Source organism: Puma concolor, chromosome C1, assembly GCF_028749965.1.
Source record: "Puma concolor isolate L17-30 chromosome C1, mPumCon1.1.hap2, whole genome shotgun sequence".
Classification (NCBI taxonomy): Eukaryota; Metazoa; Chordata; class Mammalia; order Carnivora; family Felidae; genus Puma; species Puma concolor.
This window is the reverse complement of record NC_141674.1, coordinates 184,631,446-184,654,273: the sequence shown is the minus strand read 5'-3', so window position 1 is coordinate 184,654,273 and position 22,828 is coordinate 184,631,446. Positions and strand designations below refer to the sequence as shown.

Sequence of the window (22,828 nt, the reverse complement as noted above, 5' to 3'; positions counted from 1 at the left end):
GTAATTAATTCCACAAATGCTTTCACTCACTTATCAGATTTAAATTAAATTCAGCAAACATTTGTTTAATGCCTAACATGGTATTGATGGCCCCTGCCCCTAAGGAATTTGCAATTTAATGGCCACAAAGGAATGCACTCAACCAACATTGATACTGGCCAGACTGGTACTATTTCTTTAACATGAAGATATATTGTTATGGTCATGAAAACATTAACTCCTTAAATTTTGACCAGATACCATGCAGAGGATAGCTGAAGGGACTTTGGAAATCATCACACTGAACCATCTTACTTGTGAATAAAAAATTATCTTTTTATTTATTAGAGTAATATATGTTTGTTGTAGAAATTTTAGAATATGTAGAAAAGTGGAAACAAGAAATCAAAATACCCAAAGTTCCATCACCCCACAACAATCATTACTAACCTTTTGGTACATAGTTGACCCTTGAACTATGTGAGGATTAGGGACACCAACCATTTGCACAGTTGAAAATCTGAGTATAACTTTTTTTTTTAAGTTTTAATTTTAACTTCAGTTAGTTAACATAGAGTGTTATATTAGTTTCAAGTGTAAAATATAGTAATTCAACATATATTACCTGATGCTCATCACAAGTGCATTGCTTAATCCCCATCACCTATTTCACCCATCCCCCCACCCACCTCCCCTCTGGTAACCATCAGTTTGTTCTCTATAGCTGAGAGTCTGTTTCTTGATTTGTGTCATTCTCTCTTTTTTTTTCCCTTTGCTCATTGTTTTGTGAAAATCTGAGTATAACTTTTGACTCCCCCAAAACTTGACTACCACTGTTGATCAGAAGACTTACCAGTAACATAGTCAATCAATACATATTTTGTGTGTTATATGAAATCGATACTGTATTCTTACAATAAAGTAAGAGAAAAGAAAAGGTTATGAAGAGAGTCATAAGGAAAACATATTTACAATATTGTAAAAGATCCGCTCATAAGTGGACCCATGTGGCTCAAACCCATGTTGTTCAAGGATCACTTGAATTTCATTTGTCTCTTCACATTTTACTTTTACATATGAGATAATATTAAATATACAACTTTGTACATTGATTTCTTTTTTGTAAAATAACTATGATATAAACCTTTCTCAATACTGTTAAAAATTCAGTAAACATGTTTTAATCTAAATAATATTCAATTATCGGATAAACCATAACTTTGACATTCTTCAACTATTTAGGTTGCTTACACTATTCACTATTGAATGGCTTTGGGCTTAAAACTTTCTCAGAATAAAATCTCTGAAGTAGATTTATGGGTCAACATATGTGAACATTTTTAAGGCTCTTGCAAGATGACTTTGAACACCATACCTTTTACATCTTGCATTTGACTTTATCTTCACAGTGGGTTTCATTAGCCTTCCTTACACATACTCCAGACTCTTCTGCCTTTTAATTGGCAAGGAAATCACCAGGAACTGAATACACACTGGAGGGAGGAGATAAGCAGAGTTATCAAAATCGGCTCCAAAGAAAAAATGGAAACTTAATCTAGCTAAGCTTACAGTAGCACCCTCCTTAATTCATGTTATCTCCTTTTAAAGTTGCATAGACCTTGGCTTACACAAGTGTAGAAGGTTAATGGTTCCTCACTTGTGGAATTGGGGGAGGCAGAAATTAGATTAGATTCATACATTTCTAGAAACCACTGACTTTCTGATAATTGTTGCAAATAATAATTTCAAGCAACACAGCTCTTTCTAATAGCTGTGAAGGGGTGTGAGCAGAATCATGAGAAATAGATAGTCACAGCCGTTACTGATGTGCCATCATGGGGAGCTAGTTTATTTGGGGCTAGGCCCAAAGACTTGGGGTTCACTGAGGTCCATTGTGGCCTGAAATATCATATTTATTCTGAGGCTTAAAGACCTATGGTATCCCTGAGCTCTGTCCTGGGCCCCTGGGATCCTCTGAATAGAGTGTATTGACATAGGCTGGGTGGTCTGGAACTTCTGCAAGCCCAGCCCCCATTCTGGACTGAGCCAGAGCCAGTCCCACCACAGTTAACTCAGGAGTAGCCCTGAGGTTGCCCAAAAAGCACTTCATTCTCAAGCACAGACGAGTGGAATGTGAAATAGAATTTCTGACAGAGGTGCCAACTTTCCTGGGCTCTTGGCCTGCTTCCAACCCTTCACAGACTCGAAGACTCATAATGTCCTCTCAGCCCTCACTGCTGAAAGATAAATAGATCCATTTTTAAGCTTTTCCTCAGAGCACCTCCTTTACATGGTCCCCATGGATATTTCCTTTTTTTTTTTTTTAAGTTTGTTTGTTTGTTTGTTTGTTTATTTTGAGTGAAAGAGAGCGAGCAGGAGAGGGGCAGAGAGAGAAGAAAGGGAGAATCTCAAGCAGGCTCTGTGCTGTGTGTGCAGAAGAATCCAGTGTGGAGCTCAAAACCATGAACCATGAGACCATGACCTGAGCCAAAATCAAGAATTGACACTTAACCAAGTGAGCCACCCAGGCGCCACCCTCCACGGATATTTTCTGATTGGTTTTCTAGCTCCTCCTATCCCTCCTAACTTTTGGAAACTAGTTGTGTAGTCAGAATCTAACCAGAACCAACAAGAGAAAGGGTTACCCCACAGACCCCCTGGCCACACATTTCTGTTTTTACAGTCTGAGCCATATTTGCCTCGTATATTTCTGCTTTCTTAAAAAGCACATTTAAAAACTGGTTTAGATCAGCTTGAGGTCTCTTGGGATCCCTGAAGTTTTCCCTGCCATGCTTTCAAATAGCCAGTGATAACCTAAACTATTTATAAAGCATGGGTTTCCAGCTCAAGTGTAATATTTATGTGTGTCCTCACAATTTTGAATGATAAGATTACTGTTTTGTTAACCCAGCGGCCAGTTGGCTTACCATTAAGTTCATATTTATTCTTGGTTTTGTTATCATAGATTCACTTTGTAGAGAAAGAGGCTTAAACTTGGCCTTCTATTACCTTTGCTGCTTTTAAATCCAAGACATGAGGCTGCTTTTTATGTGAGCCTTCCAATCCTGTGCAAACACCATCCAGATTGAAAAAAATGTCCTATAAGTTGCTATAATGTTAAATACAGTAATCTTCTTGGGGCCCACAAAATCATAGAGCATCCTACTTGCTTTCCAATTGAAACAGGGAGTTTTTCTTTACAGATTAGACAGTTGAAAAGTTTGCTTGCTCTCACTCCTAGGTTCTTTCTCTCAATTCCCACCTTAGATACCTGTCTTTATTTGTCAGTGGGAATTAGAAGTAGCTTTAATCTCAAACCTTCTGTTTTTTGTTTGTTTGGTTTTTTGTTTTGTTTTGTTTTTAGCCAAGAGAGTCTTAGCAAATGCAAGGTGACTGGAGGAGACTGGGGAAAGAAGTGAGATCAAATAGTGTGAGACTGTACCTACAGGCTTCATAAATGACTGAGAAAAGAAGTATTTCTGGGATTTTGGAGATGACAAGAATAAAATTAAGTAGCCCAGATAAGGCTTTATTAAAGCAGCCATTTTAATATTATTTAAACAGAGAACCAAGTGGATCCTTGGAATGTGTGCAAAATGTTTATTTTTCCAACAGAAGCCTATGGCAATATATTGCATGTGTATGCTGAATTTATGCAGGTGATTCAGTGGGAAAACTAGCACATAAATGCATAGGTTGTGTAAATGTTGATGACAAGCATGAGGATATATTAATTGGAAATGGCCTTAAAAGAGAGAAAGTTATAACTAGTTTGCTTTTATATTATACATGTAAGATTGCATTCTAAGATTGATTTGTAACTACAAGCTTTATGTGCAGAACTCATTGCTTTTTATGATGCCGCTTCTTTGGTATGCATTCTTAGCTATAACTATGTTTCAAAAGAGGTATTCCATTTCTGATTTTGACAGAGTGTGTAGAGGTTGATCTCTGCAGAGCAATGTTATCTTCCAGGAATATTGCAGACCAGGGACTGACTTATAAGTTTGTATAATGAGTCATGGTATGAGCTCTCTTGTCTCTCTCTGGCTGCCGTGTCCCTCCCCTGAGACATTTATGCTCAGGAGACAGTATGAGCAGAGTTGTGTACCCGCCTCATCCCTTGGACTTGATATACTTAGGGCCAAATTCTAAATTAAAAGAAAGTTAAGTCTATATATGAAGTTAGACACCTCAGAAGACTCACATACTTGAAAAAAAAACACACAAAACAACCTTTCCTTGTCTCCTCCACTCATCCCCGCTGCTTTTTTTTTTTCCTTTGTGAGATATCAGGGGAGAGTTTCAGCTTTTAAGTTGATGGGGAAGGCATTGTTGTGTAGGGTAAATAACATGGGTTTTGAATTAGACCAAGATTTAGTCCTGTGATCTATCCTTTACAGGCAGTGTGAACTTGAGAAGGCCATAAGGGATTACTTGAGGATAGATTGAGATGATCCATGTAAGGCCCTTAGTAGAATACTTGGCTCATAGTAAATGCTTTACAACTTTTGGCTGTTGTCTGTGAGAATCTTCATCATCATTTATCACCACGACCACTTTCATGTCCTGGTAATCATTGCCATCACTACCACCACCACCATCATCATCATCATCTCACACTCCTGGGTTTTTTTTTCTACCTCTGTCCATTCCTTAGCTTCCATTGCAGACTCTGTTCCTCTTCCAAACCTTTAAACCCTGGGGTTCCTGAGGCTTATGCCCTATGCTCTTTTTCCTTCTCTCATTACACGCTCTCCCTGGGCAATTTCATCCACAGGGGGCTTCATGTCTTAGCCTTTGCTTATGATGATTCACAGATCCATTGATCTGGCCCAGATCTTTCTTCTAAGCTTCAGACATGATATCCATCTGTCCTCCAGATATCTCCCCTTGAATGTCCCAGCAGCTCTTCAAACCAAAACTCAACATACCTTTCTCTCCCCAGATCTTGCATATTCTCTGTATTTCTTTTTTTTTTTTTTTTTCCCCAACGTCTATTTATTTTTGGGACAGAGAGAGACAGAGCATGAACAGGGGAGGGGCAGAGAGAGAGGGAGACACAGAATCGGAAACAGGCTCCAGGCTCTGAGCCATCAGCCCAGAGCCCGACGCGGGGCTCGAACTCACGGACCGCGAGATCGTGACCTGGATGAAGTCGGACGCTTAACCGACTGCGCCACCCAGGCACCCCTCTCTGTATTTCTTAAAGAAAGCATCACCAAAGCTGGAAAACTGGGGATCACCCTTGACTCCACCCTTTCCCCTTCCTCTACTGCTCAATCAATGAATGGTGTCCACTACGCCTTCTAAACTATCAGTTTCATGTGGGTAGGGACAGCACCAGAAAAATAATTGTGGAATGAATGAATACAGTAGTGAATGAAACTCCTGAATGCACTTGCTTCCTTCCACTTCTGTGGTTCAGGCCACCATTAGGTCTCACCAGCTTAATAATTCACAATTTAGAAATCCCAGAGGTGAACTATTCTAACTGATGTCCCTGCTTCTAGGATTGTAATCCCCACCCCAACACCACAGCAGCTCATTCTCCACACTGCAGCCAGAGTGATCCCCAAGAATCTTAACCATGATTGTGCCTCTTCTCTGCTTGGCACTTCAGTGACCCAGAATAATCACCCTGATTAAATGTCCTGGTTTACAGTTATTGTCCTGGCACTATTTTCATTCTCAAAAGTGTCCTGGATTGGACAATAATGATATAATCACTATGCATCTAATCTGTTTCCTGCTTGTGTTTCCAGCCTCCCATTCTGCCCCTAATCCTTTCCTCACCCCTACCTACTACTCTAGTCTTATTGAACTGAAAGTTTTTCAAATTTGTTGTACTCACTGCTTTCTCAGGCTCTTCCTTCTGCCTGGAAATTCCTCTCTCTGTGCCTGGCTGACTCCTACCATCCAGGTCTCAGGCTAGACCTTCCTTTATAGAGAAGTCTTCTCTGACCCCCCCAGGTTATGTCAGGTACCTCTTCATGTTCCCATGGCATCTTGCAGCCTAGCTCTCATCGTTTTCAATACCGTTAATTTCTGTGGGTTCCCCACTAGCGTCCATGCTCACTCAGGTCACCAGCAACATCTGCTCTCTGCAAAGTTGAATCCTGGTGCCTTACCCTGGGTCCGGTACAGAGATAACACTCCACTAATATTTGGTAAATGATAGAAGTAAAATAGCACATGCTATTAGAATGACCAAAGAATGTGTGTGGAAAAATCTTACTCCGTGATAAATCTTCTGGGAACATGCCTACTTTGTGGCTATAAACAGTATATTGTCTTCTTGTCTCTGTTCATCATGTTTGTGGTAATGGTGGAAATGATTCTGTGTTCCTTTGATTAAAAGTTCATTCTAGGACAGGATTTGGCATTGGTACACACTGTCAATTCCAGGAAGTCTTGCAGGTGATAATGTTGCAAAACAAAGCAAAGAACAGCTGTTTTCTAGCCTTTGCAAGCAGTTAAGGCTACTTGTATTTCAACTATGCAAGGCAGATTGGTTTTAAAGTGATTTGCTTTGAAGTTCAAATTAAATTTAGTCTCATTAGTCTAATGTATCCTAGATTAAGTTCCAAACTCTATTCTTATACTAATAAAAACAAACATAAAATACCTTACTTCTTATATCATTATTTATATTGTAGTCTTCACAAACTTAAAACTGTGTGCTCTTAGATGATAAATTTTATGCTGCTATTTGATCTACCAATGAATACAAACATTTTGTGCCATGTGCATTGGCCAGAAAGGAATTTAGGACCTATCTGGGGGGGAGTCTGTGGACATCATTCTATTGAATGAAAAAGAAGGTTAATAGCTTTTTTCCCAAGTAGGAAATAGTTTCTGTGTTTTGATGATTACAAAAACAATACATAGTTATTGCCCAAAAATCTGGAAAGAGAAAGACGAAAATAAAAATCATCCAAAATCCCACTTTTAGCTTATTGTATAAATAGAGTATGTATTTCTAGGCTTTTTGCCTGCATATATCATCATGTCAATACAGATTTTTTGTAAATGAAATAGTACTATTCCACATACATGGCTTTAAAATGTGATTTTCACTTAACAAGTTTGTGACTGTTAGGGAAAAAAATGGATATAGTGGATTTTAGGAAGCTGTGCTTTCTGGTATATTGAGTGCTATAATTTCTATCATTAAGACAACTTCTGTCATAAACTCTATTAGTCTTTGAATCGATCAGGGTTCATTTGGAAGAAACAGAAACGATGCTAGCTATTTTAAACAGAGAAGGATTTGACTTTAAAAAATAGGTATTTACAAGACTGTGGGGCTGTCTAGAAGAGGAGAAATAAGCCGGAACTATGAACTTGGACTGCGGTGGCTGCTTCTTCCCCATGATCAGGGTGACAGGGAATTGGAAAGTAGCCACCAGAACAGCTGCTCCCAGACACATCACCCTAGGCAACATACAGGGACACACTTAGTGGTACCACTGTTGGCCCTAGAGCCCCCACAGCACCCGCTTGATCCACACTGCTAAAAAGTGGATGTCCTGTATCCCTGTCTGGCTACTCCACCCTCACTAAGCTAGGAGCCTGTACACAGGAAGTTGAAAGACAAAGTCTCCACAACTGTGCCTGTCATCAGAAATGTTCTCAGCTCATTTCTGTCTTCAGTATTTCAGGTTAGTGCATCTAATTGGCAAAACTTACATCATATCTGGAATCCTAGTTCAAGGGAGTCTAGGGACATAGTTTATAACTGTCTAACTTACACAGCCCAAGCCCATCAGTTAGGAGGCTGGAGTGGATGTTCTGTACCACCATATTCACCACACATCACTGCTTTGGGTGTTGGATTTTTTTCCTTTTGGATGTATCACTATACGAAGAAGAACTTAAAGGCAACATAAAGAGGAATAATTTGTCTTGAGGGATGATTATGCCACTCTATTTACTTGCTCACTTGATTTGTTTGATTATTTATTTATTTATTTATTTATTTAAACTTTTAAAAATTTAATTCCAGCATAGTTAACATATAGTGTTATATTAGTTTCAGGTGTACAATAATTCTATACATTACTCAGTATTCATCAAGATAGGTGTACTCTTAATTCTCTTCACCAGTTTCATTCATTCCCCTGCTCCCACCTCCCCAGAGTCTGTTTCTTGGTTTGCCTCCCTCTTTTTTTTCCCTTTTGCTCATTTGTTTTGTTTTTTAAATTCCACATATGAGTGAAATCATATGGTATTTGTCTTTCTCTAAGTTATTTCACTTCGCATAATACTCTCTAGATCTGTGTTGTTGCAAATCCCAAGATTTCATTCTTGTTTATGACTGAGTAATATTCTATTGTATATATACACCACATCTTCTTTATCCCTTCATCTATCAATGGACACCTGGGCTGTTTCCATATCTTATCTATTGTAAATAATGTTACAGTGAACACAGTGGTGCACAAACCTTTTAAAATAGTGTTTTTCCTATCCTTTGAGTAAATATCCAGTAGTGGAATTACTGGATCATATGGTAATTCTGTTTTTAATTCTTTGAGGAGCCTGCATATTGTTTTCCAGAAAAACACTTCTTTTTTCTTGTGTTTTCAATTTTAGCCATTCTAACAAGTATGAAGTGGTATCTTATTGGGGCTTTGATTTGCATTTCACTGATGATGAGTGATGTTGAGCATTGTTTCATGTGTTGGCCATCTGAATGTCCTCTTTGATGAAATGCCTATTCATGTCTTCTGCCTATTTCTCAGTTGGATTATTTGTTTTTTTTGGTGTTGAGTTATATAAGTTCTTTACATATTTTGGAAACTAACCCTTTATAGGATATGTCATTTGCAAATATTTTCTCCCATTCAGTAGGTTTTCTTTTTGTTTTATTGGTTGTTTCCTTTGCTGTGCAGAGGCTTTTTAAAGATTATTTATTTACTTGGGGTGGGGGGATGGCAGAAAGGGAGAGAGAGAAAATCCCACACTGGCGATGGGGAGCCAGATACGGGGCTTGAACTCACAAACCATGAGATCATGACCTGAGCCAAAATCTAGAATCAGACACTTAACCAACTAAGCCACCCAGGTGCCCCAGAAGCCATTTATTTTGATATTGTCCCAACAGCGTATTTTTTGCTTTTGTTTCTCTTATCTCAGGAGACATATTTAGGAAATTGTTTCTACGACTAATGTCAGAGCAATTCCTGCCTGTGCTGTCTTCTAGGATTTTTATGGTTTCAGGTCTCTCATGTAGGTCCTTAATCCATTTTGAGTTTATATTTTGTGTATGGTGTAGGAAAGTGGTCCAGTTTCATTCTTTCTCATGTAGCTGTCCAGTTTTACCAATACCATTTGTTGAAGAAACTATCTTTTTCCCATTGCATATTCTTGCCTCCTTTGTTGGAGATTAATTGACCATAGAATCATGGGTTTCCTTCTCGGATGTCCATTCTGTTCCATTGATCTATGTGTCTGTTTTTGTGTCAGCATCATACCATTTTGATTACAACTTCATAGTATATCTTGAAATCTGGGATTGTGATACTTCCAGTTTTGTTCTTTTTCAAGATCGCTTTGGTTATTTGGAGTCTTTCATGGTTCCACACAAAGTTTAGGATTATTTGTTCTAGTTATGTGAAAATGCTATTGGTTTAATGATAGAGATTGCATGGAATGTGTAGATTGCTTTGGGTGGTATGGACATTTTAACAATATTTGTTCTTCCAGTCCATGAGCATGGAATATCTTTCCATTTGTTTGTGTCATCTTCAATTTCTTTTTTAATTTTTGTTTTGGAGAGAGAGTGAGAAAGCAGGGGATAGGGGCAGAGGGAGAGAGAAAGAATCTTAAGTAGACTCAATGTTCAGTGCAGAGCCTGACACAGGGCTCCATCCCACACCTGGGATCATGACCTCAGCCAAAATCAAGAGTCAAATGCTCAACCGAGTCACCGAAACACCCCTGTGTTGTCATCAATTTCTTTCATCAGTGGTTTATAGTTTTCATAGTATAGGTCTTTTACCTCCTTGGCTAAGTTTATTCCTAGGTGTTATATCCTTTTTGGTACAGTTGTAAATGGGATTCTTCTCTTAATTTCTGTTTCTGCTACCTTATTATTAGTGTAAAGAAATGCAATGGATTTCTGTGTATTGATTTTTATCCTTCAACCTTATTGAATTCATTTATCAGTTCTAGCAGTTTTTTGGTGGAGTCTTTAAGGTTTTCTACATATAGTGTCATGTCATCTGCAAATGCTTAAAGTTTTATTTCTTCCTTACCAGTTTGGATGTCTTTTATTTCTTTTTCTTTCCTGATTGCTTTGGCTAGGACTTCCAGTACTATGTTGAATAAAAGTGGTTGAGTGTGGACATCCTTGCCTTGTTCCTGATCTTAGGGGAAAATCTCTCAGTTTTTCACCATTGAGTATGATATTAACTATAGGTTTTTCATTTGTGGTCTTTATTATATTGAGGTATATTCCCTCTGAACCTACTTTTTTGAGGGTTTTATCATGAAGAGATGCTGTACTTTTCAAGTGCTTTTTTTGCATCCATTGAAATGATCATATTGGTTTATCCTTTCTCTTGTTGATGTGATGTATCTCATTGATTGATTTGTGAATATTGAAGCACATTTGCACCCCAGGAATAAATCCCACTTGATTGCACTGAATGATTTTTTTTAAATGTATTGTTGGATTCAGTTACTAGTGTTTTGTTGAGTTTTGCATCTATGTTCATCAGAGATATTGGCTTGTAGTTCTTCTTCTTCTTCTTCTTCTTCTTCTTCTTCTTCTTCTTTTTTTTTTTTTTTTTGTATTGTCTTTGTCTAGTTTTTGTATCAGGGTAATGCTGGCCCCATAGAATGAATTTGGAAGCTTTTCTTCCTCTTTTGTTTTTTAGGATAGTTTGAGAAGAATAGGTATTAACTCTTCTTTAAATGTTTGTTAGAATTCACTTGTTAAACCATCTGGTCCTGGACTTTTGTTTGTTGGGAGTTTTTTGATTACCACTTCATTTTCATTGCTGATAATTGGTCTGTTCAAATTTTCTATTTCTTCCTGATTCAGTTTTTAGAAGGTTATATGTTTCTAGCAATTTATCCATTTTTTTCTAGGTTGTCTAGTTTGTTAGCATATAATTTTTCATAATATTCTCTTAGAATTCATTGTATCTGTGGTGTCAGTTATTATTTCTACTCCTTCATTTCTGATTCTCTCTCTCTCTCTCTCTCTACCTTTTTTTTGGGGGGGCGGTTCTTGTTAAAGGTTTTTTTGTTGACCTTTTCAAAGAACCAGCTCCAGGTTTCATTAATCTGTTCTATAGTGTTTTTGTTTTGTTTTGTTTCTATTTCATTTATTTCTGCTCTAATCTTTATAATTTCCTTCTTTCTACTGGTTTTGGGCTTAGTTTATTCTTCTTTTCCTTACTCCTTTAGGTGTAAAGTTAGGTTGTTTATTTGAGATTTTTCTTGCATCTTGAAGTAGACCTATATTGCTGTAACCTTCCCTCTTAGGACAGCTTTTGCTGCATCCCAAAGGTTTTGGACCATTTTCATTTTCGTTTGCCTCCATGTATTTTTTTATTTCCTCTTTGAATTCATGGTTGACCCATTCATTGTTTAGTAGCATGTTATTTAACTTCCATGTATTTGTGTTCTTTCCAGAAATTTTTTCTTATGGTTGTTTTCTCATTTCATAACTTTGTGGTCAGAAAAGATGCATAATGTGACTTCAATCTTTTTTAATTTGTTGAGACTTGTTTTGTGGCCTAATATGTGATCTGTTCTGGAGAATGTTCTATATGCACTTGAAAAGAATATATATCCTTTTGTTTTAGGATGGGATGTTCTGAATATGTCTGTTAGATCCATCTGCTCCAATGTGTCAAAGCCGCTGTTTCCTTGTTGATTTTCTGTTGGATATTCTATCCATTAATGTAAGTGGGGTGTTAAAGTCCCCTACTGTTATTGTGTTACTATCTATTGCTTCCTTTATGTTTGTTATTAGCTGCTTTATGTATTTGGGTTCTTCCATGTTGGGTGCATAATTATTTATAATTGTTATATCTTCCTGTTGGATCATTCCCTGTATGATTGATTATGTAGTTTCTTTCTTTGTCTTTTGTTACAGTCTTTGTTTTAAAGTCTATTTTGTTTGATATAAGTATTGCTACCCTGGTTTTCTTTTCACTTCCATTTGCATGATAAATGGCTTTCTATCCCTTCACTTTCAGTCTGCATCTGTCTTTAGATCTGAAATGAGTATTTTAAGCAGCATATAGGTGGGTCTTGCTTCTTTATCCACTATGTCACCCTGTGTTGTTTGATTGGAGCATTTAGTCCATCTACATTCAAAGTGGTTATTGATAGGTATGCACTTATTGCCATTTTGTTACTTGTTTTATGGTTGTTTTTGTAATTCTTCTCTGTGCCTTTATTCTCTTGCTTTTTTCTCTCACGGTTTACTGGATTTCTTTAGTGACATACTCGGATCCCTTTCTCTTTATTTTTTTGCATATCTATTACTGGTTTTTGATTTGTGGTATTTATATATAAAACCTTCTGCATATAGCATTCTATATTAGGTTGATGGTTGCTTAAGTTTGGACGCATTCTTTATTCCTCTTCCCAACCCCATGTTTTAGGTATATGGCATCATACTTTACATCCTTTTATTTTGTGAATCCCTGGACTTATTTTTATAAATATAGCTAATTTTACTGCTTTTGTGCTTTCCTACTTTTCTTACTTCTATTTATGGTCTTTCCTTTCCATTGAAAAAGTCCCCTTTAACATTTCTTGCAGGGCCAGTTTAGTGGTGATGAATTTCTTTAACTTTTGTTTGTCTGGGAAATTCTTTATTTGTCCTTCTATTCTGAATGATAGCCTTGCTGGAAAGATTCTTGGTTGTAGGTTTTTTTCAGCACTTTGAATATATCATGCCATTCCCTCTGGCCTACAAAGTTTCGACTGAAAAATCTGCTGATAGACTAATGGGACTTCCCTTTTATGTAACTGTTTTCGTTTCTCTTGTTGCTTTTAAAATTCTCTCTTTGTCACTGCTTTTTACTGTTTTTTTTTTTTTTAAGTTTTCAATGTTTTTTATTTTTGAGAGACAGAGAGACAGAGTGAGAGCAGGGGAAGGGCAGAGAGAGAGAAAGACACAGAATCAGAAGCAAGCTTCAGGCTCTGAGCTGTCAGAACAGAGCCCAATATGGGGCTCGAACTCACAAACTGTGAAATCATAACCTGACGAAATCAGACGCTTAACTGACTGAGCCACCCAGGTGCCCCTTTACGGTTTTATGTGTTTTGCCATGGGCCTTCTTGGGTATATTTTGTTGGGGGAATCCCTGTGCCTCCTGCATCTAGATTTTTGTTTCTTCCCCCAGAATAGGGAAGTTTTCAGCTACTCTTTCTTCAGATAAATTTTCTTCCCCCTTTCCTGTCTTTTCTTCTGGGATCCATATGATGTAAATGCTGTTATGCTTCATTCATGGTGTCACTGAATTCCCTAAGTCTGTTTTCATTTTTTATTATTTTTTTCTCTCTCCTATTCATCTTGATTGCTTACCATTACTCTGTCCTCCAGGTCACTGATTCATTCTTCTGCTTCCTCTTGTCTAGTTTTTATTTCATCTAATGTATTTTTTATTTCAGTTATTAAGTTATTCATTCTTTTTTTATGTTTTATTTCTCTTTGTTGAGGGCCTTACTGAGGTCCTCCACTCTTTTCTCAAGTCCAGTGAGAATTTTTATAACAATTATTTTAAATTCTGTATCAGGCATATTACTTATCTCCATTTCATTTAGCTCTCTTGCTCTGATTTGGTCCTGTTCCTTCATTTAGGACATACTCTTCTATCTCCTCATTTTGTCTAGCTCTCTGTGTATGTTTCTATGTGTTAAAAAAGAAAGTCAGCTACATCTTCTGCTCTTGAAAGTAGTGGCCTTATGAAGAACAGGTCCTATAGTGCCCTGCAGTGCAATGTCCCCTGTTCACCAGAACCTAGTGCCTTGGGGTATCTCCTGGGTATGTTATATGCACCCAACTGTTGTGGTTGCGCCACTTTTGCCTTCTGTCCAGTCATCTCCAGTGGCTCTATTTGCCTGTTTGGGGCAGGGTTTGGTCTTTGTGTTGTTAGTGGGTCAGTCTGGGGCTGCCTTGGGCTTGAGTTGAGTCAGAACAGGCATTTGTCAGAGATACAATAGCACCAAACTGCAGGGTACTTTCTCTTTTTCGTGCCCTGAGAAGCTACTTTTGTTGGTGAGTAGGGCAGCCAAACCCATTATCTGCTCCTGTCCCATTGCTGGAGCCATAGTCAGACTGGTGTGGGTGGTTATCCTCCCCTTTCTCCAGGACAGGAGTCACTTTGGGGTGGTGCTGCCTCCTATCAGGAATGCTTGCACACTGCCAGGCTTGTGGCACCACTTTGGATGGACTCTGGCCAAGGATGTATTCAAGGGGGCAAGTCCACAGAAGAATGCGGGGGCAGGGGCACTGTTAGAAAGTTAGGTGGAAACTGTTGGTGCAGTGTTGGTCAATGTGTCTAAACTAGGGGACAGGGAAGGGAAAACGGTACCTGCCAACTCTTTTGTTCTTGGAAAAGTCTCCTAAGACTCCCTGCCCCTCCAGTGCACACTTTGATCTTCTTCCTATATACCCCAGGCATTTTTCAAACTGCTGTTTCTATGCTGTATCTCTGCTGGGCTGTTTCTTGTACTGTCTCTTTAAGGGCAGAGACTCAGTTTCTATCACTCTTCTGGCTTTCCCAGAACTGAGCACACTGATTTTTAAAGTTCCAGGCATCGGAGGGCACTGGGGTGGCTTGGTCGTTTGAGCATCTGACTCCTGATTTTGACTCAGGTCATGATCTCGCAATTTGTGAGATCAAGCCCCACTTCAGTCTGTGTGCTGACAACACAGAGCCTGCTTGGGATTCTCTGTCTCTCTGCCCCCTCCCTGCTCACATGCACATGCTCGCTCTCTCTCTCTCTCTCTCTGTCTCAAAATAAAAAAAAACATTAAAAACAATAATAAAGTTCCAGGTATTAAGCCGTACTGATTGTAAGAACTCACAAAATTAAGCCCCTCCAATTTTCAAAGCCAAATGTTATGGGAATTTGTCTAACCTGTGTGAGTTCCCCATGCCTGGGGTGCTTGGTCTGAGGGTCTGTTTCCCTCCCCTCTCTGTGCCCTAGGCGTCCCTCCTTAGAAAGTTGCATGGGTCTATTTAGCTCCCAACCATATCTCTGCCCTTCCTACCCTCTTTGACGTGGCCTCTTGTCTACCTTTAGCTGGGGAGAGTCTGTTCTGCCAATCTTTGGGTCGTTTTCTGGGTTTTTTACATTGATGTGCATATTCTCTAGTTGTATTCATGGAATGAGGTGAGCTTTGAAATTTCCTATTCTGCCATTTTCCCCAGAAGTCCCTGTAACACTTTAATTTATTTAACCCATCTCTACTGCTATCTGTTTTTCTAGTTTTTTCATATAAACAGTGTTTTGCTAAACTGCTCTTCACAGAGTCACTAATAGCCTTGTGTTGCCAAACCCAGTGGTCAATTCTCACAACTCATTTTATTTGACCTATCAGGACTTCTGGCACAGTTACTCACTCTCTTGTTGAAACTTTTTCTTCACTCAGTTTCCAGACCTCCTCATGTTCCTTCTAGTTCATCTGCTCAGTCTGTCACCCTGCTGGCTCCCCCCCCCCCATCTCTCCAACTCTCTCCTTATCTGTCATCTCTGTTTACTTTACTGTCTTTCTCATCTCATCCAGTCTAATGTCTTTAAATACCTGAACTCCACACCCATGTACCCAACAGCTGCTTTGTTAGCATGAACTTTTGGATGCTTTAAGAACATCTCAAACATAACATTTCTGTTATGAAACCAAACTTCTGTTCTTTCCCACTACATATATTCCACCAATGTCTTTTCCATCTTAGTTCATGGAACTGCCATCCTTCCATTTTTTTTTTTTTTTTAACGTTTATTTATTTTGGGGACAGAGAGAGACAGAGCATGAACGGGGGAGGGGCAGAGAGAGAGGGAGACACAGAATCGGAAACAGGCTCCAGGCTCTGAGCCATCAGCCCAGAGCCCGACGCGGGGCTCGAACTCACGGACCGTGAGATCGTGACCTGGCTGAAGTCGGACGCTTAACAGACTGCGCCACCCAGGCGCCCCAGCCATCCTTCCATTTTAATAGGACAAAATCCTGGGGGTCATCTTTAACTTCTCTTTTTCTTTTACATTCCCATTCAGTCATCCCATCAGGAAATCCTGTTGATTCTACCTCCAAAAATACCCACAATCCAACTATTTGTCTCCATCACCACTGCTCTCCACTAGTTTAAGCCACTGTTATTTCTCTCTTGAACTATTGCCCCACTCTCTCTCTGTGCCCTCCCTAGAGTCTAAAAGTTAGAACATGTCATCACTCTGCTCAAAACACTCCAGTGAAATTCCATCTCAGGATGAAAAGTCAAAATTCTTACAACAACCCGGAAGGTTCTTGATGACACTCCCACCCCCACTGCCACTATCTCTCTGATTTCCTTTCCTGCCATTTTCACCCTTGGTCACTCTGCTCCAACATCCTGGATATTCTTAAGCACACTTAACCCTGAGGGACTTGGCAGTTGCTGGCCCCTCTGAGTGGAACTCTCCTCCCCTAGATATCCACAAGGCTGTCTCATCACCCTTAAGACTTTGCTCAGCCAGTACGACGTTCTCTGATCACCCTATTTAAGTTGCAAACTGATCTCCCCTCCAGCTCTCTGAACCCTCCCTCTCTGTTTGATTTATCTCCATAGCACATACCATTTTCTAATTAACTGCGTAACTTTTTTCTATTGTTATCCACCCTACCCCCTGCCCTGGGGAAGTGAATATTTTAATACATTATTAATTTTATTTTTGAATCTTCAGTGTCTAGGCACATTGGTAATCATTCATCAAATATTTGTTGAATAATTTTCTTTATAAATGCATCATTATGCACTTGTCTAATTATTTATTGGGAATTAATTCCTTGGGTTAAAAGTATACACAAATTGCCCAGAAAGGTCTTAACAATTTGTTCCCACCATGAATCCCTGAGAATGTCTTTTTCCTGATTCCCTGGTCACACTATCCTTTCTGTTCCTTCAACTCACCATGTCCGTCTCCCCTTGACACATTTACATTCCCTCCTCCATGACTTCCTCCTCCAGAATACTCTCCTGCCACACCTTTACTTGGTTTCATTCTCCTTATTATTCAGGCCTTACTTTAATTGTCACCTCCTTAGAGAGGACTTCCCTGATCATCAGCTGTCAAGTAACTTCCCAGTCATTCCGTATCACATCACCCTATTTTATTTTCAGTATAGCATATGTCATTACCAGATATTTATTTCTATATTTATTTGTTTGTCTGTGTTTCCCCTCTCTAGAATGTAAGCTTCATGAGAACGGGAATTTTATCCGTGTTTTCTAACACTTCTCTCCGGTAAATGTGTGTTTGATAGTTGAACACCGGCTATTATAATTTTTCATTATTACCATCTGCGGGGTGAAAAGAGGATTAAACATGAATTATTTTCCTGGATTCATGAGGCTGAGCATCTTTCAAGTATGAAAGCCTTTTTTCATTAGCAAATGCTAAGATGATCTAGAAGTTGAAATATTTAGAGCATCTGTGTTAGATATGCTACATCTGATTTCTTACTTGTTTCAGATATGCTGCACCAGGTTTCTTATATTGCTAAGTTGTGTGATTTTTTTACATTTCTGAAACCTCTTTTGCATTTATGTCAACGTTGGTATCCATAAAGGAGGATTCCTCCTGCAAAGTTCACTCATGTACTATTGTTTTCTTTTTGTCTCCACAGCTTTTGGAAAGAACCAACAATGGTTTTGAAGAATCAGATTCCGGTGCTACCAAGAGTCCGCTCCACTTAGCTGTAAGTGAGATGCTGTGAGTGGCTTCCACTGTTACAAAAAGAACCTAAGTGTCCTAGAACTAGGCTTCTCTTAAAATGAGAGCATAATAACGCAATAATAACAAATAATGAAAACAGTACATGGGTAAAGGCACAGGCTGCAGAGAGAAAGACTGCCTCAAATTCCAGTCCCAGCTTCACTCACTGGTGACTTCAGACACATTACTGGGCCTCAGTTTCCCCATCTGTAAAATGAAGACAAAGGAAAAGAGATAATATTCATAAAGCCTCTACCACAGTATACTTAATAAATGATTGTTATACATTTTTTAAATCTTTAAAATTATTGCTATCTAGTAGTTAAATTTTAAAACATTGAGGAAATTTGAAAACATTGTGGCTTAAAGATTTGATTATAGCCGACAATGCATACAGCCTACCAAATGCATTTGATTATAGCCGACAATGCATACAGCCTACCAAAAAATAAACCAAATACCCCAATTAAAAACGTGTGAGATATTTAAACACAAACATGAGAGCAAGGTAAGCACGTGCATTATTGCAGCTCTGCTCTTTCTGCCTGGGCTCGAAGTCAGGGTCTCAGCGGAGGTATGAGCTCTGATTCTTATACTGGCTAAGATCTGTGAGCAGGGAGGAAGAGTTATTCTGTCACCCATAAACCTTCCTCTCCACATCCCAACAATTGAAGGGAAATGCAGCAGCCCAGAGTGAGGATCCCCAGATTCTCCATAGGGATGACCGAGCCAGGAAACTCACCCACCATCCTACCATGGTCCTGCCAGCAGTTGGTAATCAACAGCTATTCCTTAGGAGCCTCTCTCCAACCGGCAGCCACACCCAGCAATAGAGGCTCAGCTACAGAAGGTGTCACCACATTGTGAGCCCTCAGTCCATGGCCACAATGATGATGGTTGGAGGCACCTGGAGGCTGAACGCTGAGAAGGTTGGGAAGGAGTTGGGTCTCTGAGTTTAACTGTTATGACATTCACTTAGTACCATCTATGTACAAGCACTTTCTCGATGTCATTCTGATGAAAAATTGAGAGGGAGGTTTTGGAGAGCAAAGGGGAGTGGCTTTGTTGATGGGCATGCATAAGTAATCAGGCAAGGTGAGGGGATGAGACCATCCCATAAGGATTGGGATGAACTGATCACACTGCATGGAGCCCCCACTTCCTTGCTAGTCTCCCCACGTATCCACCAGCACATCTATTGATCCCACTCACCACCCTCTGTCACACCCACCAACACATCCACTGCACACACACACACACACACACACACGTTTTGAGTCCTGAAATCAGGCTAAAATATGCATCAATCTTTGTTCTGGAGGTGGACTTAGAGCAGAAAAGTTGGATGGACAGTGGGATATTTGTATGTATAAAACTTTATGCCATGTGGCTCTTAGTATACGTTGCCCTAAAGGTTGCTCCCTAGAATCTCTGCCCAACCACCTGGTGCACCTGGAGAAGTTACCCCAAAGCTGAGCGTTCACAGCAGAATTAGCTGACCCTAGAGAGGACTATCTGAGGTTATCTCAGATAGAATTCTCATGCCCTTTGTAGGTGGGGCTGGTTGCATTGCCACACCTGCCAGTAATCTGAGAAGAGACTTTCTTAGCTCTCCCAAATTCTGCCAGCTGTCATTCTCTTTTTCTCCCCCCAAAGAATTATTGTTGAGTGCTTACAGTGTGCCAGTTGCTCTGCTAAGGTCTGTGAGTTTCTGGGTCCTGTAAAGTCAGGGTGCTGTGTTATCCCTGGAGAGAACGGGGCATCTGGCAGCTCTGTACTTGGAGGGGCCTCGGAAGTACACTCAGAGAGGAGGTCCCAGCCACCAGTCTTCCCTTTAGCAATTCGCCTGGTCATGGTTTTCCCACCTGTAAATTCAAAGGAGTAAGTTAAGGACCCCCACACCCTTTCTAATTTGTAGATTTATTTAATCGTTTGTTGTATGATCTTGGCCAAGAACTGAACTTCCTGTGTCTCAATTTCCTCACCCATAGTATGCGACAATAACAGGGGCGCCTGACTGGCTCATTCGGTTAAGCGTCCGACATTGGCTCAGGTCATGATCTCATGGTCCGTGAGTTCGAGCCCCGTGTCGGGCTCTGTGCTGACAGCTCGGAGCCTGGAGCCTGTTTCAGATTCTGTGTTGCCCTCTCTCTCTGCCTCTCTCCTGCTCTCTCTCTCTCTCTCAAAAATAAACATTAAAAAAAAATAATAAAATAAATAAGCGGACAATAGCAACACCTCTGTTGTAAGGCCATTGTGGGGATGAAATGTGTTAATGCGTTACAGTGGTTAGAACAGTGCCTGGCACATATGTGCTTTCAGCTAAGCTTCATCCTCACTAATGCTAACATATCATTATTTCATTTGACATACACTCACTGTGTGTATGCTAAGCACCTGTTCTGGGAGCTGGGGAGGTTGCAATAAACAAAGCCCAGCCTCTGTAGAGTTTCTAGTCTAGGAGAGAAATAGGCAAGTAAATATTTAACATGACACATGGTGTGAAGTGCTACCAATGGGATCAGTGAGACAACACTGAGGCGACAGGCGAGGCTCTACTTTGCATAGCATAGAATCTCACATTTGGACAAGAGACCTTAAGAGCTACCCATGTTGATACCATGTGACAGAAGAGTGTTCTGGGCAGAAGTGCAGAGTCCTTGGGGTAAGAGCATGCTCGGCATGGTCCCAGAACAGCAGGGAGGCGACATGGCTGGAGCAGAGTAGAAAGGGAGTGGCGTAGGCGATGGTGTCCGACATGTCGTGGAGGAGGTGAGTCAGGGGAGGGCCTTGTACTCCCCGGTAAGAACTTCAACTGTTACTCTGAGCAAGTTAGAAAACCATTTGGAGGGATTTGAAGAGACAGATGATATTATACGATTTTTGTTTGAAAAGGATTATTTCAGCTTCTGTGTGGGGTATACATTGTAAGGGAAGAAAAACAGAAGCTAGACAACCAGGACGTAATGATGGTGATGATGTCTTTGACCAGGGTGATAGCAGTGGATTAATTCTGAAACTCTGTTATTCTTGCCTGCTAACACCTTTTTAAAAATTATTATATGCTTCAAGAACCCTATAAGTATGCCCATCACCCTCTCCAGGGGCCTCGGTGGCAATTAACTTGGTAAAAACCCAAGGCACATTATTTCTTCTGGGGATGCATTCTAGCAATGAAATCACAGCAGATGCCCCCAAACCTTGATTGTCACAAGAAACCTGACCTGCCTTGAGTTACTATTTCCTGGCTGAATGACTCAAGTCTCCAGGGTTATCAACCCAGTGAATTTCATAAACATTTCATCCACTTGAAAAAATTAAATCAAGAAACAAGGCTATGCAAATGAAAGCCTCCAGCTGTCAAGATTTCCAGATGGACCCATTGTTTCGTGGATTCTGTTGAGATGCCAGATTCTTTCTCCTCATTGCCCTCAGTTCCTATCTAAAAAGTTCAAAGAAATTAATCATGTTTAAGACATATTTAAAGTTACCTAATGTATTTTTTAATAAAGACATTTCATCAAACAAATTTAAAATGTTTGATTGCTACCTCTAGTGAAGACTTTAACTGAGTTATCTATTGAAAGCCAAAATATTACATGCTTTTTGAACCGACATATTTGTTCTTTTATGTGATTCCTTCCTCATTTAGTTAATTCAGAAATTATTGGTGAAACTGCCTACTAAAAACCTGGATTAGGATGGAAATAGAAAGAAAGAGGGCAATTTTCATCATGTACTGCTGACATGAGAAAGGTTTCCTTTCCTGCCTACTTGAGCCTCCTTAAAAGAGTTTAAAGCTTTATTATATACTTTTGTGTGTGTGTACTCCAAGAACCATATACCTGCCCAAAGACATAATCATGCATTTAACCATAAAACAGAATTCCATGTTACATGGTAGTTTGTTTCTCGGGTTAAACTCTAGAGTGTGGAAGTAAGTGAAAGTTCTTGTATAATCAAAGTCACTTTATTATTCCTTTTAAATTGCCATTTAAGTTTCGTATACGTAGTTTTATGTCTTCAGTTCTGTGGGGTAATGTTTTTGCATGCTAAAATTCAAAAGCTGCTAGCTAGACTAGGTGAAGAAATGAAAGGAATTTTATAGGTAAATCTGGCCTTTCAACCATTCCGTAAGAGAATTTGAAATGCCTGATACAGAACAAAGTATGGGTTGGGATTCCGAAGCTTTCCTAATTACCAACAGGACCACTTCATCTTTTTTTAAAAATATTAAGCCTCTAAATTTAACACAGACTGATGGATTTATTTTTTGTTGTGAGGATTAAAGAAGAAAGCGTGGGGATAAGTTTAGCACCTAACCCAAGCGCCTTGCAGGGTGACTCTTCTGTACTGAACAGCATCGATTCCTTCACACTGGCTTCCTTCCTACTACTTTTCTCTTTCCCCTATGTCTTCTCTTTATTAAATCGAAATACGTTAGCCATCATGTTTTGCAGATACGCCTACAATTTATAAGTTGCCGATTCTATTTTCTAGGCTAAGTCATGATGATGGAAATTAAAATGTTTACTGTCTTTGTCATAATAATAACTGGCACTGAAGGGACCAACATTTGCAAATGACATCTAGGCCCTGCTGTTATCTACAGGGATTCATTTCCCTTTGGTGTGAAGTCAGGATTTCCACATAAGCTGAATCAGTTGCTACTATTACAGTTTAAAATGAGAAGTGTTATGCAAAATTTGTTTTCAAATAAATCACAGGTAAGTCTAGAGTAAAATGAGATAGACTGATTTATACCCTGATGTAGATGTTGCTAGTACCACAGATTTTACAGGATAGGTCTTCCCAAGTTGGCTTAAAATCACCCGTGGCCCGAGTCGATAATGGCTGAGTTGAAACTGGGTTGTGGGTATATAAAAATTCATAAACT

General features: G+C 39.5%; 1 protein-coding gene across 10 annotated transcripts in view; it reads left to right on the top strand.

Annotated features, from left to right (window-relative positions):
- ANKRD44 (ankyrin repeat domain 44) overlaps window positions 1-22,828 on the top strand; it is a 329,152-nt gene that overhangs the window by 266,983 nt on the left and 39,341 nt on the right. For all 10 annotated transcript variants that reach the window (XM_086719206.1, XM_086719211.1, XM_086719205.1 and 7 more), the window contains exon 17: window positions 17,843-17,914. In XM_086719206.1, coding sequence (XP_086575332.1) covers window positions 17,843-17,914 — 72 coding nt within the window. The remainder of the gene's footprint in view (window positions 1-17,842; window positions 17,915-22,828) is intronic.